Source organism: Sapajus apella, unplaced genomic scaffold (assembly GCF_009761245.1).
Source record: "Sapajus apella isolate SASKATOON/1434 unplaced genomic scaffold, GSC_monkey_1.0 scaffold4, whole genome shotgun sequence".
In the NCBI taxonomy this organism is placed as follows: Eukaryota; Metazoa; Chordata; class Mammalia; order Primates; family Cebidae; genus Sapajus; species Sapajus apella.
The window spans coordinates 8,516,773-8,542,007 of record NW_022436944.1 but is presented as its reverse complement, the minus strand read 5'-3'; the positions used below and the strand labels follow the sequence as shown (position 1 = coordinate 8,542,007).

At 42.4% G+C, this 25,235-nt stretch overlaps 1 protein-coding gene and 1 pseudogene across 1 annotated transcript; both read left to right on the top strand.

Moving 5' to 3' along the window:
• Positions 1 to 562: 562 nt before the first annotated feature.
• Positions 563 to 1,691, top strand: LOC116537720 (annotated as a pseudogene).
• On the top strand, positions 1,347 to 3,454 carry LOC116537711 (ATM interactor-like). Its single transcript, XM_032259996.1, has one exon. It carries the CDS (start codon positions 1,694 to 1,696, stop codon positions 3,452 to 3,454), a length of 1,761 nt encoding a protein of 586 aa, XP_032115887.1. The 5' UTR covers positions 1,347 to 1,693.
• Positions 3,455 to 25,235: the final 21,781 nt, after the last annotated feature.

Below are 25,235 nucleotides of genomic sequence, written 5' to 3'. Positions count from 1 at the left end.
TTTTATTTACCACATGCTGGTATTTTCAATCCTGTTAAGATATGCCTAAGTCTTATGCTGAAGAGAAAGACTGAAATTGTAATTGCTTGTTAGCCACATGTTTCATTCATTTCACATTTGAATATGAAAAAACAGTCCATGTTATTCACTTTAAAAAAGCAATGCCTCTGCTTCCTCTAAGGGACAATGTACCACAGAGCAAGTACTCACTTGGGAAGTACAATGAACGACTTAAAAGTGGAATGCTGTTTTCATTGATAGCCATTGAAAAAAAATTAAATGTCTGCCTAACTCTGCTTAAAAGAAAACTGTGGACCACTAGAAATTCCATGCAGTAAGAGACCCTTCCTTTCATTTACATGCCATTAACAGAGCAGTGATATGAACTATTCTTCCAGTTGTAAGAGTTGCAATGTGTCCTCATCTGGTGCCCTTGACTCTGAGTGTGACCTGAGCCACCAAAGCCAGGGATTCTCTGGGACAGAAGGTCTGGAGCTTCCATTGCATAAAACTAATAGATTCATCCTGGCATTTAACCTCTGACTGTTTCCTCACTAGCAGCATGCTAGCCCAGACTCCAGGAAATAACTGTGGTTATGCCAGAGGGTTCCAGAGGTGGGAACCCCAGTCAATGGTACATGCCCCAATCAATGAGATGAGGGAGATTGTATGTGGCCTGCTCAAGAGGAGGACCACAGTCAGCGAAACTGCTTCAGCCTTCCCCAAATGTGAAAGGAACCTAGAAGCAAGTGAGTAAACCTATGAAGGTATTCCTCTTGCAGCTGATGTTTACCTTTGGGTGAAAATTAGTCATACTTGTTAATTTCCGACCTTCAGCCTGGGATTCTCCCTTAGTTCTATAAGATTTTCTCGGCCTGCGATCTGGGCGCGGCAGCCGTGCGGGAGCCATGGTGGCCTTGGAGGTGGCGGTGGGCTGGCAGCGGGTACCCGGGCCGTCCCGGCAGCCACAAGAGGAGCCGCCGCAGCCGCCTTGGGCCCGTAGGTGCCGCCGGGACCCCAACTGAGGGGCGGCCGGCCTCGACCCACAGGGGCGACGCAGCAGTCCACGGCCCCCGCGCTACTGGCGGGGGGAGCTGATCAGCTGTTGGAGAGCCAACTGCCCAGGCGTGCGGATCAGCGTCCTGCGCGCGGATCAGCGTCCTGCGCGCGGATCAGCGTCCAGCGCGCGGACCAGCGTCCTGCGCGCGGACCAGCGACCTGCGCGCGGACCAGCGACCTGCGCGCGGACCAGCGACCTGCGCGCCGTGCGCGGGAGCGGCAAGATCCTGCCCAAGAGCCCCGGGCTCAACAGACACCTGGCCAAGAGCCACCGCCTGCAGGATGGCATAGTCAATCCAACAATAAGAAAAGATTTGAAAACTGTACCGAAATTCTACTGATGTCCAATCGAAGGCTGCCCCAGAGGCCCTGACAGACCATTTTCTCAATTTTCTCTCATAAAACAGCACTTTATGAAAATGCATGCTGAGAAGAAGCACAAATGTAGTAAGTGTAGCAATTCACATGGCACAAAATGGGACTTCAAAAGGCACGCAGAGGACTGTGTCAAGATCATCCGGTGCACATGTGGCTGTCCCTAAGCCGGTAGAACAGCAATGCAGTCTCACATCTACCGAATTGGCCACGAGATCCCTGTAGAACACAGGGATCCACCTAGTTAAAAAAAAGGAAAATGGAAAATTGCTTGCAAAACCAGAAGGTATCCAATAAGACCATTGAATCACTGAACAACCAGCCAGTCCCTAGATTAGACACTCAAGAACTAGAAGCTTCAGAAATAAAGCTAGAACCATCTTTTGAAGACTCCTGTGGCTTTAACACTGAAAAGCAGACCTCTTACAACACTGCCGAGATATCCTCAGAAGTGGCTTTGGTTAAACTACCAGTGATGCAGTTTTCTCTTATGCTGGTCTTTGTGCCTACAGCCGACTCCTCAGCCCAGCCCTTGGTGGTAGGTGTCCATCAGGGCTCTGCCACAGGGGCTGTGCACTTGCTGCCTTTGTCGGTAGGAACTCTGATCCTTGGCCTAGATTCAGACGGTTGCTCTCTAAAGGAGAGCAAAACTCTTTTCAAAACTGCGAATCCTGTTGCTGTTGAGCCCATAAGTACAGGTGTTCAAGTGAACTTGTATAAAAGTCTGTCTGCTGCTTTACAAGAACTAGGGAACACATGTCAAAAGAACAGCATTTCTTCCATCAGTGTGCAGACAGATCTGTCTTATGCCTCACAAAACAACTTTATACCTTCTGCACAGTGGGCCGGCACTGATTCCTCTGTGTCATCTTGTTCTCAAACAGATTTGTCGTTTGATTCTCAAGTGTCTCTTCCCATTAGTGTTCACACTCAGACATTTTTGCCCAGCTCTAAGGTAAATTCATCTATAGCTGCTCAGACTGATACATTTATTGACACCTGTTACCAGTCAGGTGGAGTCTCCAGAGAAACTCAAACCAGTGGGATACAAAATCCAACAGAAGACCACGTACAGATGGACCAAGCTGCAATGTGTGGAGACATTTTTGAGAGTGTTCATTCATCATATAATGTTGCTATAGGTAACATTATAAGTAACAGTTTAGTAGCAGAGACAGTAACTCATAGTTTGTTACCTCAGAATGACCCTAAGACTTTAAATCAAGATACTGAGAAATCTGCACCAATTATAAACTTCAGTGCACAGAATAGTATGCTTCCTTCACAGAACATGACAGATAATCAGACCAAAACCATGGATTTATTAAGTGATTTTGAAAACATCTTGTCAAGTAATCTACCTGCTCAGACATTGGATCATCATAGTCTTTTGTTTGATACAAATCCTGGACCTGACACCCAGCTCCCATCTGGCCCAGCCCGGAATCCTGGAATCGATTTTGACATTGAAGAGTTCTTTTCGGCCTCAAATATCCAGACTCAAACTGAAGAGAGTGAACTTAGCACCATGAACACTGTGCCAGTCTTGGAGTCACTGGACATAGAGACTCAAACGGACTTCCTACTTGCAGATACCTCTGCTCAGTCCTACGGGTGTGGGGGAAATTCTAACTTCTTAGGCCTTGAGATGTTTGATGCACAGACACAGACAGACTTAAATTTTTTCTTAGACAGTGGCCCTCATCTGCCTCTGGGAAGTATTCTGAAACACTCCAGCTTTTTCATGAGTACTGATTCATCTGACACAGAGACTCAAACTGAAGGAATCTCCACTGCTAAAAATATACCTGCTCTAGAAAGCAAAGTTCAGTTGAACAGTACAGAAACACAGACCATGAGTTCTGCGTTTGAAACCCTGGGGAACTTGTTCTTCGCCAGCAATGAAACTCAAACAGTGATGGCCGACTTTCTTCTGGCTGATTTGGCATGGAACACGATGGAGTCTCAGTTCAGCTCTGTAGAAACCCGGACCTCTGCTGAACCACACACAGCCTCATAGACAAGGAGCGAGTCTCTGAGTTGACCACTCCCAGATTCCCTAGCACTGTGCACACATTCGGGTGCATCTACCACACAGGGTCATTCTAAGGGTACGTTTCAATTATTGCTGTTGGGTGTATTTATCCTACAATAAAGCTAGGTCTGAAGCAAATATGAAAATCCTGTCCTCCACTGTCCTGTACTTCCTGACCTGGGTGGCCGTGCAGTGAGATCTAAGCAAGGTAGAGGGGTCCAAGAAGCCTTGTTTTCTATTGATAAAGGATGCCATATGTGGCTTACCTGCCTTTTCCCCTCTTGTCACCTAGACTGCTGATATATGGCTGGCACTGCAGCTTGTGACCATGGTGGGAGGAGCCCAAGGATGAGGGCAGCATTGCAAGATGGCAGACAGAAAGAGAAAGCACCTGGGTGCCCATGTGACATCTTGGAACTGCTGAACTAAGACAAAGAACCACCTACTTCTGGATATTTGATTATGTCAAAGGGAAATTGTTTAAGTCATTGTAAATTGGGTTTTCTGCTATGAGCTTCAGAACACATATCTGATAATTTAATAATCCTTTGCCTACACTGAATCACCTGCAGTTGACACCCCAAAGATTTTGCAGCATCCTAAATCAGTAGTGATGTGAGAATCACTACTCTAGAAAACTCTGGAAATAATTCCTCCAATGTGCACTACTCAGCTGGGTGGAACCACCCATATTCTCTCCAGAACACTCTGTTTTGAATGCTTATTTAACTTTATGAATACATCATGATCTGTTGTTTATTGTACTTTGACACCTCTTTAGGTGCCTTCTTAGGAAGACAGTTGGACAGTACTTATGTGGCACAGAACTCTAAATTGCTAAGCCCAAAATTTTCTGTAGAACACCATGTCACCAATGTTCTTTTGTCAGGCAGCACCAGTGACACAGAGGAAATGAAAGCAAATCTATTAACTATGTTACTGTGACCACTTCAAGCTAATTATTTAAGTGAAGTGGTTTTGCCTTAATTATGGAACATTTTTCAATTAAATTGCATTTGACTACTCATAACTTTTGTTCAAGGAGCACTTCATATTCCAACATCTCTAATCACAGCACAAAGCGCTTCAACAAATACTTAATCCAGTTAAATGGAAATGAAAACCATAATGCGTGACATTTCTCCTGCTAAGGGAAATCTCTGGCCATTATGTCTGTGTGAGATGAGGGTTTAAAAATAAAGAGCAGCTTCACTATCCACTTAGAGTATTTCTAGGAGTATGGAAATGGAGCCCAAATTATATTTGTTCTTCAAAACCCCCAAAAAATCCTTGAAAGCATCCTTGTACCAAAATATAAAATAATGGGCATCATAGTACAATTGATTTAGTCTCTACACAGCTAGCAGAAAACACAATAAGGACTTTAAGAGACAATTTGCCATCTCATATGGAATTTATTTTATCCAGAAAATAGGTCACTTGCTATCATTTTATGGAAAAGGATTAGTTGGAGCTTAGCAACTGCTTTTTCATTTAGTGCCTGACTTGCAACAGGCCATGTGCTGGGCATTGGGCCTACATCAACAGCAGGAGAGACACTGCTGCTACTATCCTGGACTTGACTTGACGGTCCAGGGGTGGGGACTGATGATCAAAAAAGAAAGAGCAAGGGTTGGTGCTGACAAGATCAAGATGAGCCCTTGGAACAGAGAGGTTAAGAGTTGAGACTTTATTTTTAGGACAAAGAGAAATCACTAGAAGTTTTCACCGCAGTCTTGGTGTCATGTTTGCATTATAAAACGGTCTCCACTGGGCGTGGTGGCTCACACCTGTAATCCCAGAACTTTGGGAGGCCAAGGCAGGTGAATTACAGGTATTGATCGACTTACCACCTATGCAACTTTAGGACCACAATCGCTAGCCACGACTGCTCCGCGTCTGGCAGCGCAAACGTTGCCCAGCTGGGCGTACGACAGTGCGGGCCAGCTTCCAGCAGCACTACCGTCTCCGCATGCACCATTTCAACTGTACATATGGCCTACTCAACTTACGACCAAATCGTGTTACGACCGGTCCGCGGTCCTGACCGTGGTTGTAAGTCAAGCACTCGCTGTACAAGGTTAGTAGATCTAGATGATACTGGCCAACATGGTGAAACCCTATCTCTACTAAAAATTCAAATATTAGCTAGGCGTGGTGGCACACACTTGTAATCCCAGCTACTTGGGAGGCTGAGGCAGGAGAATCACTTGACCCCAGAAGGCGGAGGTTGCAGTGAGCAGGCCACTGCACTCCAGCCTGGGTAACAGAGCAAGACTCCGTCTCAAAAACAAAACAAAACAAAACAAAAACTGTCTCTCTGGTTGCACAGTGGAGACTGATTGAAGAATAAGCAAGACTGAAAGCCAGGAATGCAGTCAACAGGACAAGAGGGGAAGCAGGAGTGGGAAGGGTACAGAGGTAGGGGCAGTGAGGAGGAGGAAATGAGCTGGCTTGGAGAGAGGGTTAGGAAGCAGGCTGGAAAGGACTTGGTGAATTACTGGACACTGGCTTAGAATGATTATGATTCACTGGGTCTGAGTTAGTGCCCAGGAAGCTAACTATCTTTAGGAAATGTGAGTCAAGAGTTCTTGGAGAACACAGCATTTTCTTCATCTTCATTTCATGATTGAGAACTGGAGAGCTAAAGCTGGTGAATGGCGCTGCCTAGGTCACTTGGCCTGAAAATGTGGCTTCTCTTTTGGCACTTCATTTGTTTCTATTTGGGTATTCTCCCGGGTCTCTTCTCACTCCAGTAAACCTCTGGGGAAAGTAGGGGTGATGGATTTGTCATACAGGGTACCAGGCAGACAGCCTTTGAAGGAAACCTCATAGGGTCAGTGTGTTAACACCTCAAGGGATTAACATTTGAGGGTCTGCCCTCAGGTCAGATTCTGGGCTAGATGCTATATATTCTCTCATTTAAAATGAAATATTATCATTCTCCTATTCTGATGAGAAAAACTGGGATTCAGAGAGGTTAAGTAATCTTTCTGAAGTCACATGGTTAGTAGTTTATGGAATCCAAATTCAGATCCACCTGGTTCTGAATGACATGCACTGCCTTACCCTGCTGCCTGACATCTTTTGTGAGCCACAGTCATAGTGGTGGTGTGACTGACAGGGCTATTTTTTTTTTTTTTTTTTGAGACGGAGTCTTGCTCTGTTGCCCAGGCTAGAGTGCAGCGGCACAATCAGCTCACTGCAACCTCCACCTTCCAGGTTCAAGCAATTCTCCTACCTCAGCCACCTGAGTAGCTAGCTTTACAGGCACGCACCACCATGCCCAGCTAATTTCTGCATTTTTAGTAGAGACAGGGTTTCACCCCATTGGCCAAGCTGGTCTCGATCTCCTGACCTCAGGCGATCTACCTGCCTAGGCCTCTCAAAGTGCTGGGGTTACAGGCATGAGCCAACACATCTTTTTTTTTTTTTTTCTGTCTTAAAACTACGAGATGGCATGTGACAACTCAGTTCAACCAAATTCCCATCTTAAGCCTATGACCTGTGATCTCGCCCTATTGATGAGCACATCAATTAATACATGCTGAAATTTAATACTCTAGTCAATCCTTGGCTAGCACTGTAGATCTGACCTTAACACCCACACAAAATATGGAGGGCTTCTCCACTGTCAGATGCAAATGAAATCCAGCTGCCTATGACTTCAACCCCAGGCCAGATGTGTTAGATGGTAAGTTTCCTGCCCAGCATATCTTTTCCACAATTTTGTTTTTAAAATGCAGGCTGCAACCCGTTAGTAATCCCAAATTTATTAATGATTTCCATTTAGTGGATCATGACAGCCTTTTAAAATATTGGAATAGAATAGACTAGAATAGAACAGAAGAGAAAATATCAGAATGTATCCCATTTGATAAAGGGTGTTATTTTTTGAAACTTACATTTTAGTTATGATTGCCTATAATGATAAAAGTACATATCTTTTACACCGGGTTGTGGTCAAAAAAATTGAAAACTGCAGCTTTGGAGAGCTCTCTCATACCTTCCTTTATGGTTCCTGAAAGAGAAGCTCCAACTGCCTATGGGAGAAAGTTAACTTGCCAACGAGAAATACCAAGAGAAAGAAGTGGAAGGCAGAGTGTTCAGACAGGAAAACAGCACACAATAAAGGGAGACGTTCTGGTGAACAAGGCATCCGAGGCCAGTGTGCTCAGAGCGACCCTACGATGTGCAGTAAATTATTTAGCTGTGTCAGCTTTACTGTTGTCCCACATCTCAGGGGTGCCTTATGGATACTGCTTTACTGCCCTGTGGGTATTCAGCTTGTGCTCTCTGGAGACTAAACAGTCCAGTTTTCTGAATGCTGCAACATGAAAAAAAGTGCGTGTGTGTGTGTGTGTGTGCATGTGTGTGTGGCTTTTTCAACTTTTCATCATGGAAAAACGTTAAATATATACAAAAGTCATCAGGACAGTTTAATTAAACCCCATGTGGTATCACCCAGCTTTAGCAATTACCAGGTCAAAGCAATTACCAGGTCAATTACCAGGTCAAAGCAATTATCAGCTTTAGCAATTACCAGGTCATGGCCAATCTGGTTTCATCCATTCATGACCCACTCCCCAGATACCGTATCGCTTTATCCATAAATATTTCAGTGTGTACTCACAGAGGTGGTTTTTGAACATTTATCTCTTCTAGGGTCCCCCAGATCTCAGCATGGGAGCAATTCCTCACATGCTACAGCTGAAGAGGGCTGCATTCCCTGAGACTCTAAGCTTTGCCCAAACACAAGAATAGGCAGTCAGGACCCATACAAAGCAGGACAGATGGCTTCTGTTCCCACCTAACCAAAGACCCCAAAGAGGCAATCTGACCATATATCCCAAGACATCCTCCAAGGGGGAAAAAGGGGGAGCAAGGGCTTGATGAAAAGAAGCAGAACAGGATAGACGTAAATAAAGAGCTTGCCGTCACCATGGCCGACCACCAGCCGGAGACTGCCAGGTCCAATGCTGCCAACTCATAAGTAAAACAACAGAGGCCAGGCAGATAAAGTGATTTGGAATAAAGGCCAAAGACAGCTGTTGATCCTCAGTCATTTCTCATTCAATGTCAGGAGAGGGTGAGTCTTTGGAGGGGTGGCCTGCTCTGCAGGAAGGAAAACAGGGTTCACCCTGGTGCCAACTGCAACCACGGAATGTCTTCTAAACTAACATTCTGGATCTTCATTTTTCCTGAGTCGAATCCCTTTATCTTTAACTGCTTGCAAATCAATTCCATTTTTAAAGGAAGCACATATTCAAAATATTTCTTAGACTGCCTCCTTCTCCAAACAGCTGATTCCTTTCTTTTCACTTTTATGCCTCTGCCCTGCCTCAGGGTCAATTCCAAACTCCCCAGCCAGGCCTTCCACCACTTCCTGTCCTGCGGCCTCCATCCCACTCATCTCCACACAAAGCCTTCATTTTGCTAGATCAGTTTTCTCCCTGTTGCCTGATGCCTCTGGCTGGTTCCCCCTTGCTATCCCCAGGCCCTGCAAGGATGCTCTCTCCCACACGTAAGACACCTTCTTCCCTCCTCCTGCCCCCTACCTTCTCCCTCCTTCTTGGCCTCCCTCAGTTCTCTAAGCTTTGGGAAGCCTTGTGTTCCCAGCCATGCATGCATCTCTCTCTCCCTGCTTATTTGGGTACCTGTAGTATTTCAAATCTGTTTCATTCACACTAGTGCTTTTTAATATTGCCTTCTATCTTACCTGGGTTCAGCTAGTTGCCTCATCTGGCTTCTATTCTTCTTAAGGTTAATATTCAGGTCTTATTTGTGAATTAAATAGAGGCAACTTATCAGTCAAGGGAGCAGGGCACTGTGGAATGAGCTCTGGAATCAGTGCCCCCTGGTTACAAGCCCAGCTCCACTGCTCAGTAGCCATGCAACTGTGGGCAGGTTCATTGGCCTTTCTGAGCTTTATTCTCCTTCTGTAACTTGGAGATAACAGTATCCACCTAGCAGGGTAAATACAAAAATGTCTGCCTACCCAGATGATGTATAGAATCTGTAGGTATGTCTTAGGAAGCTATCGTATAGTGCTATGTCACTGTAGAGGCACAAGCAAAGATTTAATTCCATCATTGTTACTTTCTCTAAAACGCCAGGATAAAATTGTGCCATGTGCCAAGCCCATGTAAGTTTAAGGCAAATACTGTTAATATGAAAGTATATTATATATATTATTAGCAGTGATCATTACAAGTTTATTAGGAAGTGCAGAGTGCATTTAGGGAGACATACTAGTCCAAGTCAGTTAACTCTAGCTTCTGCAACAGACAAACCTGAATGCTCAGTGGTGTAACCTAATACAAGTTTGTTGTGGTTGCTAATCATGAGAGTCAGGAGGCTGATCTCTATCTTGTAACTATGAATTTGGAAAATGTGACTCTAAGGCCACAGCAGCAGAAGAGAGGCATTAAGGTTGAAAGTGGCACATCTTTTTTGCCACCCATGAACTGCAAGGAAGGCTGGGAAACAGAGGGAGCACATGGACATTTGGCATGCACTAACTGTTAACTGCCAAAGGCACAAGCTCTGCAGACAGTGCGAAGGGCAGGTCCCATTCTCCTTGACTGTGGTGATACTGTTTGTATTAGGTATCATATGGGATAAAAATTCAAATTGCACTACCAGGCCTGAGAAGCCTGTGCTAGAGAGCTCAGCCTACCGCTGCTCCCCTGGGCTGGACTCCCTCATGACAGAGGTCACTTAAAAGAGGTGAGGAAGAACACAGCTCTATGGAAACCAGCAAACTATCCAAGGATCTGGGCTGTCTCTGCCTATTCTCCCAGTTTCCGTAAACTTCCTCAAAGCTACCTGCTTGCTCAGCTCTCCCCGCCCCAACCCCCCGCACTTGCCCTTTTCTCCTTCTCTGTTTGTATAGACTTTGGATCTAGCACCTCTTGAAGCTAAGATGGCTGTGAGAGAAGAAAGCTGGCTGGCTCCCCAGCTCCTAACTGGTCCAAAGTCCTTAGCTCTTCAGTGAGACTTACAGTTCTCTGATGCTGGAAACCATTCTATTTCTGTGCACACATAAAAGTTGTCTTTTGACAACTATTTACAACACACATAAAAGAATAGTCTCCAGCATCAAAGAACCGTAAGTCTGAAAACATGTGCTCACATGTATTTACAATAAGGGCAGTAGTATGCCTGGAAGAATGCACATTGGAGTCAGGTACACCTTCATTCAGATTTTGACTCTGCCGTTTTCTGGTTCTCAGATTTTGGCAATATTATTTAATATGTCATGGTGATGATAGGTCAATTTCTGTAATACCTGTTAAACATGTTTACATTGACCATCACTCCTAATTATTAAAGATAATATAATATGTATAAAGTGCCTAGCCCATAGTAGCCCTCTAAAATGGATAGTGGTTATCATAATTATTAGACTACATATTGAGGGCAAAATTCATATCTGACTCATCTTTTGTTCTTAGTATTTTCTTGAGAATATTAGGGGCTTTATATACATAGCTATTTTTTTTTTGGTCATTATCGTTGTTGTTTTCTGAGATGGAGTCTCGCTCTGTCGCCCAGGCTGGAGTGCAATGGCACGATCGGAGGTCACTGCAACCTCTGCCTCCCAGATTCAAGCCATTTTCCTGCCTTAGCCTCCCAAGTAGCTGGGGCTACAGGTCCATGCCACCATGCCCTGCTAATTTTTGTATTTTTAGTAGAGACAAGGTTTTGCCATGTTGGTCAGGCTGGTCTCAAATTCCTGGACTTAAGTGATTCACCCACCTTAGCCTCCCAAAGTGCTGGGATTACAGGTGTGAGCCACTGCGCCTGGCCTACATTAACTATTTGAATTCATTATTCTAACATTTGCTTTTAATTGAGTGCCTTCTGTGTGCCAGAGGAACTGAAGATAGAGAATGACAGGCAAAGTCCCTGCCTTCATGGAGTTTCTATCTAATGGAGATAGAATAACAAATAAATGACCAAATAAAATTCCATGTAGTGATGAGGTGAAGAAAACCACTGTGGGATCAGGGATAGAGAAAAAGGAGGTTGCTATTTCAGTGGTACAGGAACACTTCACAGAGGAGGTGACATAAGAGCAGATACCTGGGAGGATAAAGGAGTCATAGAAACACTGTGCTATAGACGGAAATACTATACTTACATTCAGTGCTTGAGATCCACGCTGTGGTAGGTTTTGATAGCTTGATCACTATCACCTGGGTATTTTTAGTTTTAAAGCAGCCCCTTCATGTAAAGGGCTTCCATCCTTGTTCTTATCATTTCTCCCTTCTTAGCCCTAACTACCAAACAAAGCCATTTCCTTTCTCCTGCTTCTTTTTTCCAGGCTCTTCATTCAAATTTTATAGCTCCTCATTCCCTCCTCTGTTCCAAAACCACTTTGATCTTTATGTCCTTTTCCTCTCTAAGTGTTTCGTGGCCCTTTTCTGCAGAAGATGCACATTTTCAGCAAAGCTCTCATCTCCATGCCCTTTGAGACTATCACAGAACATCTAAAAGTGCTGAGTGCATTAGGGAGGGAAGAGCTGCAGACAAGGAGAAGGTCAGGGAGAGCTGAGCCGACAGAACTGCCGGGCAGGAGTCCCGGGGCAGCTGCATGGCTCATGGGCCAGCCCGGCTCTGAAAAGAACTAAGAAATCAAGAGGCCGAATGCCAGGGGCTAGCTGAAAGAGTCTTACCAACTGTGTGTTCGGGTCTTAATCATGAAGCTGTCATTCCCTCCTACTGCCTGCTCCTGTCACCCCTGCTGGAGTACTCTGGGTTGTGGGGGACTGTAGGGTGCATGGGCCTCAGAGATGACAGAGGGAAAGTTCACACACAGTGGCTTTGTCAGCTTTTTTCCACTGTGACAACCCAGAGTAGGCCTGTAGACAAAGCTTGGGGGATATTCAATGGAGCAGCATTTGCATCAGTCAACACAGATACTTTCATCCCAATCTTTGTCACATCGCACCTGTATATTTCTTATCTAATAGTCTTCTTTAAATTGCTCACTTTTCTTCCTTCATTTTTGGGAAATCTTTATATTAAGTTCAAACAAAAAAGTAAATTAATAATAGAATAAAACACAAATACAATGAAAACTAAATGATATCTATATTGGTCTAGTTATATACTGTTGCCTGCCAAGCACTCTAAACCTAAGGTTATACTCTGCTAAAAAAAAAAAAGGAAAGAAGACAGATCATCAAGGGCTAGAGAGATGTTAAAGCTGTAGTAGCAATTTTGCTTTGATTTTATCAGGACTGAAAGAGAATTGAATAGGGAAAAATATTCTCAATACTAATTCAACATTATAAAATACTGTGTTCATGAAACACATTAACATGTGAGGAAACTCAACAGGCTCAACAGTAAGTCTGGGCAACAGAATTGCTCCTGCCGCTGCCCACAGCTGTGATTTCACCAGGGTTCTGGCAGTGACAGGGCCTGGCCCACCAAGTGGATGCCCAACCCAGGTAGCCAGGAGCCTGGAAGGGCCCCATGACCACCCGATAGTTACAACTTGTCAAACTCTTAGCATGTGCCAAGGTCTTCACACATCACGTCAGATTTTAAGTCTCAAATTAAGCCTCCACGGTACATATTGATCTTTGTGTCTCAGAAACGAAGTGGCAAAGAATCAAGGTTATGCCATGACTCAGCCTCAGGACCATCTTACTCCCAAGTCCTTCCCCTCTTCATCACACTCCACCGCCTTCCCAGCTGTGAGAGCGGAGCTCTCTGAGTTCTTTGTAAAACCATCGATTTTGCTCTGAGAAGTGGCTTTCAGCCTCTTTCTTTAAACCTTTGCTTCAGTTATCTATTGCTGTGTAATAAACTGCCCCAAAGCAAAGTGGATTAAAGTAGCAACCATTTGATGTTGAACACAGTTCTGAGGTCCATGGCAAAGTCAACCAGGATCTACTTGTCTCTGCCCCAGGTGATGTCTGCTAGAGATGAAATGTCCATGCTTCTTCACGTCTGCTGAGAGGGTGCAGATGGCTGGGGGCTGGCCGAAACAGTCCAGTGGAGGGCATGGGTCAGTGCTGCTGGTCTCCTTGTCTGTTGGTTGCTTGGCTGTCTGCCATGTGGCCTTTTCAGTGGAATAGAACTTCTTCTATGGCAGCAAAGGCTCCAAGAGCCCATCAGTCAAGGAGGGCATGGAAGGTGTCAGTCCTCTTCAAGGCTGTGCAGCACCACTTCTACCACAGTCTTTGGTTAAAGCAGTTACAGAAGCAGCCCAGTTTCAAAGGCAGGATAAATAAAAACCTCACCTCTTGGTGGGGGAGTAAAAGAATTTCTGGCCATCTTTAATCTATCACAACTTTGAAACCTTTGAGTGGCTAATCTTACACAGAATTTGTGCAAAGCTGACAAAGGGGAGAGAGGCATATTAGCTAGACGTGGGGACTCCAGGGTCGGGGGGGTGGGTGTGATGGGGGGCAGAGTCTTGCTCCTTCTGCTGCTCCCTTGGACTTAAGATGAAAATAGAGGTCCCTAGAGAAGACAGTTTTTAAAGATTCACCTGAATGACCTCCTAGTTTTCTTTGAGGAGACTTTGCCATGGCCTACAAGGCCCTGCACGATCCAGTCTCTGCCTGTCTCTCTGGTCTTGATCTAGATTCACCGTCTCACCCTCACTCCCAGCCCGCCCCACGTCTGTTCTCTGAGCTCTGTTCCAATGGCCTTCTCTCTGCTCTTCAAACACAGTTCTATCACTGTGTGGTCCTACCACAGGGCTGTGCCTAGATGCTCCCACTGCCTGAAATTCACTTGCCTCAGGTCTTCACCTAACAGGATCTGTCCTGCATTGAGATCAGGGGCTCCTCTACACCCCACACCATTTCCATTGCATTAACCTGCCTTATTTCCTTTATAACACTATTATCCACAGTATATCTGATTAATGTGTTGTTGATGTCTCCCTCAACTAGAAAGCAAATTCTCCAAGGGCAGGGACTGTGTCTATCTTGTTCACTGCTGTCATTCCTGGCACCTGGTACAGTGCCTGCCACTTACTAGACACTCAATAAATATTCATGGAACAGCAGTGTGATTAGTTAAATGAATGAATAACATTCACCAAAAGAGTATTTTACTAGATCTTCGCTTTTTGGTACGTTCCCAGGGTATTCTAGGAGAGGAAGGACTCTTATTGTGTATCTAATGGTTTGTACACTGGAAACAATATTAATACTCCTAATAAAAATGGCCTTGGCCGGGGATCAGTCACTACCCCTCCCTCCAGCCCAGGTCTCTCAGGCCTCTTCAACGTCTTTCCAAATCAAGCTGTCCCAAAGCGAGGCCAGGTCGACTGCCAGATCTGACTGATAGAATTCATACAGGTCCTAAGCAAAACATTTCTCAGCATCACCTAGCTGACTGCTCAGTGATGGACCAGGATATAACTTCATCCTCCTCCCCCATGACAAGTACCCAGCCTGGTGTCCCATTTGTACACTGGTTATTTCAAATTATTGTGCACAGTGGTGATGTATATGCTCCAGTGTTTTCCGTGGTCATTCTTTCAGAGAACCCAGCTGGGTGAAGCCAAGTCTTAAAGGGAGACTGTCAACTTGAAGCTCAGAGCTGTGAAACGAGAGCTTTGTCCCTAAGATGCTATTGAGAAACAGGGGCGAGAAGTCCTCCCTAGATAGTGCTATCCCTTTGGTCAGAGCTACCCTCAGAAAGGGCGTCTTCAACTGCTGACAGGATTTATGAGTTACCAAAGACTAAACTCAGTCCAAAGTCTTCAGCTCCAAAGAAGGCCTTTGTTGAGAATGTGGTTCTCATGACAAACAGCTTTTGTGCAACACAGAGAGCAGTTAGGCCGTCCAATTCTTAAAAGATTTTGAATAATTCACTCAGCACTGCCACTTGAACATACAGATTTCTCTGTTCCAACTCAAGGGAAGATTACTTTTTCTTATGGATTGCAAAAGATACAATAATCAGTATTAAGGAATTTCACAAAAAGAGGAAATAACGTTTGTTTTTAATGTATTCCTGAAGATAACCTTTGTTTCTTGGACTATACCCGCCATGGATCAGGGGGAGTCACAGGCAGGGGTTCTAATGATGGCAGGATCTCTCTGCCTTTGTAATTGTCACCCTGGGGCTGCTGCCAGCCCCTGCCACATCCCCATCGCACACACCGTCCTCAGCTTCTGCCTCAGTGTTCTCACACAAGAGAAAGCCAGGGCAGCGACTGCCAACTGTCACGTGTTTCTCAGCCAAACTGAGGCCTTTTGTTCTTCATTCACCTCTGGAATTCCCAGGTTTCTGGATAGGGAATGTGGTGAGGGGCAATTGTTGAGAGACTCCTCCAGCCCTGAAACTCAATCTAGAACCCTGGCCATGTCTTGGATTCTCTCTTGCTTGGTGACTCCAATCACTTCAGCAGCCTACTGATCCCAGCACAGGGTCAAAGGCAGGCTGCTACCTTTTCTTCTTCTCCATCTTGACTATGAATCCCAGTGTACACTTACCTGATTATTTCAAGGAGTCCTCCTACAGCTAGGAATTCTGGTGACTTGCTTTGTAGTCCCCTAAGGCATTCAGATTTGTACCACCTCGACCTCCTAATCAGATAATAATTAACCAAAACTTGGTCACACTGAAACCGAGCTACTGCAAACATGATCAAAGAAAAGGTTTTCTTTCCTGACACTGTCTGTGGATTTGAAACTTTCTGTAGATCATAAACAGCCTTTACTTCAGGGAATAATGGAATCTAACAAGCATTCTGTCAAGGATCCAGTGTTTTGGCATTTTAAAATGTCATGCGACCTCCAACTCCTCCCCTAAGCTCATTAACTCTGAGCTTGAATGTCTTAGGAAAGATCCTAAGGTCATTGATTTCATGACATAGCTCATAATGGATTGTGAAGTGTTTTCCCTAAAGACATTAGGTCTAGGTTTATCATATGCTACCTTGATCTCAGCCTATGCAGCTGTCCTTTAAGACAGTGGTTCTAAAAATGTGAGCCAAGGATCTTTCAGCTTGGGGCATTAATCTCCACAGTATGTACTTTAAGGGCATGAATTAATAATTAAGTCATGATCAATTTACTTGTGATAGCCCTTCTTGGTGTCTCATCAGGAACACTACCATCCCATCAGGAGAGCCTATTTGTGTCCACAGATTTGGGGCTTGGGGGAAAAAAGGGAAAGGAAGCAGTCCTTACACCGAAGTTGTTTAGAGAGATCTGTGACCCAGAGCGCTACCTGAAATGCTCAAGTCTCATTTAGAGAATGCTTTAGTGTCATGCCTGGAATTAGATCCTGACAATTCACCATGGAAAATCACTTCCTCAGCCCCATGTAAAATCTTGGAATTAGAAAACTGCCGTTTCGAAAACACCACAATAATAACCATGCAATGCAGAGTCATCAAAGGATATTAAAATCAGTGGTATGGTGAGAACCAGTATAGTTATATATTCCTGTATAATACTTATTAATTACAAAGAAAAAATAATAATTTTAGATTGGAGAAAATTGCTAGGACCACCTTACCCAAGAGATCAACATTGATATCATCAGTAATAAGAGAAATAGGCATCAAGTACCCTCTGATACGATGCACCAAGAAGGAGATTCTTGGGGAAAGTGTAAAACTTGCTTATTATAATACGAAAACATTATACAAACTGAATTTGAGGAACAGTCTACAAAATGACTATCAAGTACCCTTGAAATGTTTGAAGATCGTGAAAGACAAAGGAAGATGAAGGAACTGTCCCAGATTAAAGGGGACTAAAGAGGTGTGAAAACTAAATACTATGTGTAACTCTGGATTGGTATCCTGGGTCAGAAAAAGGACATTAATGGGAAAATTGAGAAAATTTGAGAAAGATCTGGAGATGTTAGTAGTACTGCATCAGTGTTAATATCCTAGTTTTGATCATCATACTGTAGTTATGCTAGATGTTAACATTTGGAGAATCTGGCTAAAGAGTGGGAATTTCTTGTACTATTTTTACAAGTTTTTAAAAAGTCTCAAAGTACTTCAAAATGAAAGTTATTTGAAAACTTTGGACAATAAAATCAGGAGAAAATAAACATCAGAGAAACTTGATCAACAAATGATGATTTGGAATGACGGACAATTCATTTTCTCAACAAAAGTGGTCTACTGTATGCCAGGGGCTGTTCTTAGAACTCGGGATACAACCAGGAAGAAGACAGTCCCCAATATCTGTGAGGCCTGAGTCTGGACTAGAAGGATCCAGACACAAAAGTGATGGGGTACTGTGATGAGGACTATCTGAGAAGCGAGCAAAGTGTCACAGGAACACAGAGGGAAAAGGAGTAATAAAAAACCAAGGTGTGTCATCAGTGGGCACAAAGCAGCCTAAGACGTTACAAAAGTGCAGAAAAGAAAGGCCCCGTGGAGGTAAAGAGTGAGGGAGCAGGAGAGCGGTTGGGAAGACATAGAGGCTGGGGCCGAGTGGGAAGAGATGCAGACAGTTGGTGAGGGAACAGCAGACAGTTTGGGAGAAGTTGGAGAGAAGATGGTGGACAGGCCAGGTACAGGGTAGAGTGAAAGTGAAGTAATAAGAGCTATATCCTTTGGAATAAGGAGTGAGAGAGTCCCTTTGTCCTCTGGAGTCCTTGGGAATCCAGGTAGAGAAAGAGCTGGAGGCCAATGGGAGCAGTGACACAACGAGGCCACGATGAATGTGGAGGTAGAAGGCAGAGGAGGGTAGCAACCTCTCAGCCAGCTCAGAACAGGCCCACTGTTGCCCTGGTAACAAGAAGAAGGCCGGAAGGGCAGACAGGCTAACACCAATTATGCAGAAATGCCACAGGCATGTCTGGGGTCCTTCTCAGCCTCCACAGCAAGTGCTGCTTCAGCTTCTCTTGCTGCACTGACCTGAGTCACTGCCCTGAGCCAATCCCTGCGACCCATAGCAATGGAAGCTCCCCAAAGAGCAAGGTCTGGATTGCCACTTTTCTGTACCCCAAAGAAAGCTCTGATGAAATGCATGGATCTCAGAAAGGCCAAAACTCAAAGGCCAAGACTTATTGGCCTTTTACCAGCAATTCTTGCATCTGAGAGAGAGAGAGAGAGAGAGAGAGAGAGAGAGAGAGAGAGAAACCAGTTAAGAGATTTTTTTTTTCTGTGAAACATTGACAGTAGTTAGGAATATCCTTTGTGTTGACTGCAGTGAGTCTTAAGAAGGGGAAAAAAAAAAGACATTGGGGAAACTCCTTTCTTGGGACAAACATTCAAGATTTGGAAAGCTAAACCTATGAAATAGCCAAGCTAAGCAAGAAGGAAAACCTGTACAGACTGGATCTAAATCTAAATTCCCAAATGAAAATAAGCATTTGCCCTCAATTAAGTAAGTGTATCAACAGTTACCCAGCACTGTGTGAGAAGATGCTAATCTATTTGACTGCGTAGGTGAGAGAGAGGGGCTGTTTGCTACAAAGACAGCTACAAGTCACAGTAGCTACACAATGAAATATTCCAACAACCATATTTGAACATCTTTTGAATTTTTAATTCTTGAGTGTGGCCAGCAGGTGGGGATAGTTCTTTATTGGTGGATAATAACACCAATAATTTAGTTTGTCATTTTTTTGGATGAACCAAAAAGAAAAACTAAATTAGCATTCTTGTATCCATATATTAATTAGAAAACACCAAAATTATATAATAAGTATTATATAAAATTATATAAGAATTATATAATTTTGATGTTATCTAATATATGTATACATATTATATAATTTTGGTATTATCTAATTAATATATGGATACAATAATGCCAGTTTAGTTTTTCTCTTGCTAAAATAATAACTAGAATTATCTTCCCCTAATATTTATTGAGTACTATGTACCACATCCTGTATTAAACACTTTAATCCCAACAACAGCCCTGTAAGACAGGTAATGTGATACCAATTCCATTGTCCAAGGTCACAGAACTGGTAAGTGGTAGAGCTGGGATTTCATGCCAGCCTTTCTGGCTCTGGAGTCTGCACTCTCACCCATTATGTTATATCCTGCATCAGTGTAACTTGGAATTTGATGTCAGATAAATTAATGTGGTTCAAACCTGACAGAAGCTGGGGGAAGGAACAGAATAAGCAAAATATAGATTAATGTTTCACAGCAGAAGAATCACTTCAGAAACAGGAGAAAATATCAGGCAAATACTTCTTCATGCTCTCAAAGAAATTGGAATAGATATGAACTGTGGAAGAAATAAAACTCAAAGAAGAAATTTGAGAGATCAAATATGATCAGATAAGATGACAAAATTGTTGAAGAATAAGATGGCAGAGTCTTAGGACAATAAAAAGAAAATAAATATATAAATGTTAGAAAAATGAAAGCCATCTTAAAAGAAGCAGGAGGGCCAGGTGCAGTGGCTCGCATCTGTAATCCTAGCACTTTGGGAGGCTGAGGTAAGCAGATCACCTGAGGTTAACAGTTAAAGACCAGCTTGGCCAACATGGTGAAACCCTGTCTCTACTAAAAACAAAATACAAAAATTAGCCTGGCATATTGGTGCGTGCCTGTAATCCCAGCTAGGCTGACACAGGAGAATTACTTGAACCCAGGAGGTGGAGGTTGCAGTGAGCCCAGATAGCATGACTGCACTCCAGCCTGGGCAACAAGAGTGATACTCCATCTCAAAAAAAAAAAGAGCAAGAAGTAGAATACATACTGATTAAAAGAGTCAGAAATATAAATTTTAAGAGAAAATTAATGATTTGCAGGAAGATAATAAAGATATAAAAGTAAAATAGTTGGCATTATAAAATCAGTGAGGAAAAGATAAATTATCTAATAAATTAATTTGGTATAATTAGTTACATATTTGGAAAAATAAGCTGGTTTGGTTTCTTTTTTTTTTTTTTGAGATGGAGTCTTGATCTGTCACCTGGGCTGGAGTGCAACAGGGCAGTCTCATTTCACTGCAACCTCTGTCTTCCGGGTTCAAACAATTCTCCTGCCTCAGCCTTCTGAGTTGCTGGGACTACAGGTGCCCACCACCACACCGGGCTAATTTTTCGTCTTTTTAATAGAGATGGAGTTTCACCATGTTGTCCAGGCTGGTCTCCAACTCCTGACCTTGTGATCCTCCTGCTTTGGCCTCCCAAAGTGCTAGGATTACAGGTGTGAGCCACCTCACCCAGACCTGGTTCATTTTCTAAATACTTACACTAAGATAAATTATAAATAGATTAAATAGGTGAGTGTTAAAATATTTAAAAGTAGTTATTTTAGTATTTAATGGAGAAAAGTTTTCTAAGCATGACCCAAAAATCCAGAAATCATTAAAGGCAAGATTGATAAATTTAAGTACATAAAAAATGTAAGCTTCCTAATAGTTAAAAGTGAACAGTCAAAAGAAAAGAACAATCTGGAAAAAATAACTGTGACAAGTATGACAGACAGAGCTAATATACTTAATATAACAAGAGCTTCTATACATCAAAAGACCAAGAAAAAAAAAAAGCAATGAAAAAATAGCCAAAGGACATGAACAGATAATTGATTTTTAAAAAGAATACAAATATAAACAAACACATGAAAAGATGCTCCACCAAATTCTAATTTTAAAGAATGCAAAATAAAAAAAGAATGAAGGCTTCTGCTTCCAGTATGCCCAAGTAAGCATGTAAGATTTTCCTGGAAACAACTTCCACAGGCAACTATAACCTCTGGAGAAAATATCACACATACATATGTACACATCCATACACCGAAGACACTGAATAGGGAAAAAAAGAGTTAATCTATTCTGAAAGAAAGTTAAAACTTGAAACAAGGAAATAATAAAAAGTGATTTTCCTGTTTTCAATGGCTTTTTGCTGAGGTCAGTGATACACAGAGTACTAAAAGTCTGATATAAAAAAGCATGGTTTTTGTGGGCTGGAAAACCAGAGGACAGAGTTTAGAGCAGCTGCATACACTAGAAAAGGAGGGGAGAATTCCTGAAAGGAAAGAACCTGAGTAGGGGAACCCCCAGATCCTGAGTCTAAATTATACCCAATTCTCTGAATTCATGGGGCAGACTCAGAGCAACTCACAGAGACAGAATTGAACTGAAACTTGAGCTGCCAAGCAACAAGATGGTTTGCAGCTTGAGTCCAATCAAGTTAATTGCCTCCAAACACAAAAACATCACAAGTTTTGGAAGGAATAACAAATGTCAGCATTTATACAACCTATGACAATGTACAAGACACAATTCAAGATTTGGCATATGAAGAGAAAAAAAAAAAATGTGATCTACTGTCAGGAGAAAAGGCAGCCGGTAGAGACCAATCCCAGTGTTATCCAAACTTCAGCATTAGTAGACAAGGATTTTAAAGCATTTACATCAATTATGCTCAACAAAATAAAAGAATATATATTTCCAATAAATGGAAAAAATACCAATAGAGTAATTAAAACTTCAAAAAGAATCACTGGAAATTCAAAAATGATATCTGACATTTAAAAATCACAAGGAGCAATAAAAGTTAAAATTAAAATTAAAATTCTACAGCAGAATGCTGATGACAATGAAAAGTCAATAAACTTGGATATAAATCAATATAAATCATCCAATCTCAAGAACAGAAAAAAATGCATAAAATTAACAGACTTAGGCTTCTAAAGGACAATATCAAAAAGTTAAAGAAACATGCTCTGGGAGTCCGAAAAGGCAAGGTGAGACCGAGGTAGAAAAATATTTGAAGATACAAATGTAGAAAAATTTCCTGATTTGGTGAAAAACATAAATTAACAGATTCCATTATTTCAGTGAATCCCACACAAGATAAATATGAAGAAAATGACACCTAGGCACATCATGGTAAAACTGTGGAAAACCAAATATAAAAGCAGCGCATCACAGGAGAACAATGAATAAAGTTTCTGATTATTTGGATTGTAAATTACAAGGTCCAAAAGGGAGTGGAATATACTTTTAGAGTGTTGAAAAAATAAAACCTATCAACTTAGAATTCTACATCCAAGAAAGATATCCTCCAGTAATGAAGGCAAAATATAGTTTCAGGTTAAAAAACAAAATGCACAAGATAATTTGTCACCATAGACTTGCACTACAAGAAAGGCTAAAGGAATTTCTTCTAACTGAAGGAAAATGGTACCAGATGGAAATAAGAATCTCTAGGAAGTAATAAAGAGCAATGAAACAAAGGCCGGGCATGGTAGCTAATGCCTGTAATCCCAGCGCATTGGGAAGTTGAGGTGGGAGGACCACTTGAAGCCAAGAGTTCAAGACCAGCCTGGGCAACATAGCAAGACTCCACATTTAAAGGAAAAAAGTTAGGCTGGGGTGGTGGCCCACACCTGTAAATCTCAGCACTTTAGGAGGCCAAGGCAGGTGGATCACCTGAAGCCAGGAGTCCAAGACCAGCCTGGCCAACATGGCAAAACCCCACCTCTACTAAAAATACAAAAATCTCTTGAACCTATGGAGGTAGAGTTTGCAGTGAGCTGAGATCATGCCATTGCTCTCCAACTTGGGTGACAGAGTAAGGCTCTCTCTCTCAAAAATAAATAAATAAGTAAGTAAAAAGTTAGGCAGGTGTGGCAGCACATGTTTGTAGTCCCAAATTCTCAGAAGGCTGAGGTAGGAGGATTGCTTGTGCCTAATAGTTCCAGGTTACAGTGGGCTATGATCATACCACTGCACTTTAGCCTGGGCAAGAAAGTAAGACTCCATCTCAAATAAAAAAAATAAAAAAGCAATGAAATAGTAACTATCTGTGGGTATATATAAATGACTATTTTTTCCTCTTAGTTCCTTTAAAATATGCAGTAATACTTAAAGCGAAAATTATAACATATATTATAATTATATACATTTATAAGTATATAGATGATTACATATAGCAACTAGTGCAAAGGCATGGAGGGGAGTAAATAGACTTCTATGATTGTAAAATTTTTATGTTTATTTTTAACAGTATTTACACACAAAATGATACAATATCAACTGTAAAAGGACTGTGCAAAGTAAAGGATACAGAGCAGGGGTCCCCAGCCCCCAGGCCGTGGACTGGTACTGATCCGTGGCCTGTTAGGAACTGGGCTGCATAGCAGGAGGTGAGCGGGATGAAGCATTATTGCCTGAGCTCTCCCTGTTAAATCAGCAATGGCATTAGATTCTCATAGGAGCATGAAACCTACTGCAAACTGTATACATGAGGAATCTAGGTCACGTGCTTCTTATGAGAATCTAACTAATGCCTGATGATCTGAGGTGGAACATCCAGGGTTCTTGGTGCCAAAAAAGTTGGGCAGCGCTGACATAGAGTATGTAATCCTTAAAGCAACAACCAAAACAAATGAAACAGATGCAAAGAGCTATAGCTAGAACAATGGTTTTTCATAGAAACTTGGTAAAGTAATCCTATATCCTGTTGGAAGAACATATTGCCAGGAAGAACAAGGAAAATGTGAAGGACAGGTAATTCATAAAGATGGAAACTCAAATGGCCATGAAACATTTGAATAGTTTTTGAAACAGGAAAATGTAACGAAAGTAATGCAATACGATTTTCTACCCAACAGACTGGACAAACAAAACTTTAACAACTGTGCTGTCAGAGATGTGGGGAAATGGTAATGCTTATAATTACTGGTGGGACTATAAATCAGTACAACTGCCTTGAAAAGCAAGGTAGCCACAAAGTAAAGTTGGAGACTTAAGGCAATTACGGTAAAACATTAACATGTATTCAATCCCAGTAGTGTGTGTGTAGTTACCTATTATATCTGTCCTGTACTTTTAATGTTAAAAATGTTTTATTATTTTGACAGTATGAATATGTTACAATGTAACAATATGAATAACAGGTAACACTGTGTATGTATACATGTTTTGTGCTCATTAGTTGACACTTATAACGATATGGATATTAACCAATGAGCACAAAGAAATAAAATGGGAAGTAAAACAAAGATTTATGCTCAACCATGTTACCTGAAGCACTGTCTATAAGGAAAAAACTGGCAATCACTTACGTGGCTGACAACAGGAGACTGGTGAAATAGATTGTATATAATCAAATATTATGCAGCAAAAGGAAGGAATTTATATATGTATGACAAAGTATAGAGAGTATATTTTTTAATGGATAAGACCAAGCTGTATAAAATTATCCCATCAAAAACCTACTGTTTTTTGCTTGTACATGCATAAAAAATGGATGCAAGGATACCCAAGAAAATGTTAACAGTGGCTACTTCTGGGGAGTAGGACTGGGAGGGAGAGGCAGGTTTTTATTTTCCAATTTATCCTTTTCTAAATTATTTGGATTTTTTTTTATCAGAGGCATATATTACTTTTATAGTTTAAAATGTTATTTTTGCTCAGAATAACAGGCGACTAGTTGATTTGCTGAGTCACTGCAGCTGCAGAAGGAACTTGGGTTTTACCACTCATCTCATTTTGCCTTTTATCCTAGGACTCAGATCACTTCCCTTTCCCACACTTGGAACCTCAAAATCATGTCCCTTCCTGACCTATTCCTCTCCATTCCCAAACTCCCAAAGCCATCCCCTGGAAACTCACAGTCATCAACAAAACTCTCTCTGTCCCCAGTCTCTTCTCTAAATGCAGTCCTGGCCTTCCTGCTCTAATAGTAACCAGCTGTCCTGAGAACACCGCTCCCCTGCAGCGCCCACCAGGCCTCATGCACTGGCCCTGAGGCTGGGATTGGGGGATGCTCTTGCCTCCATCCTTTCTGACTTGCTGCACCCTCCAGCATCTTTGAATCTCGGATGTTCTGCAGGCCCTTC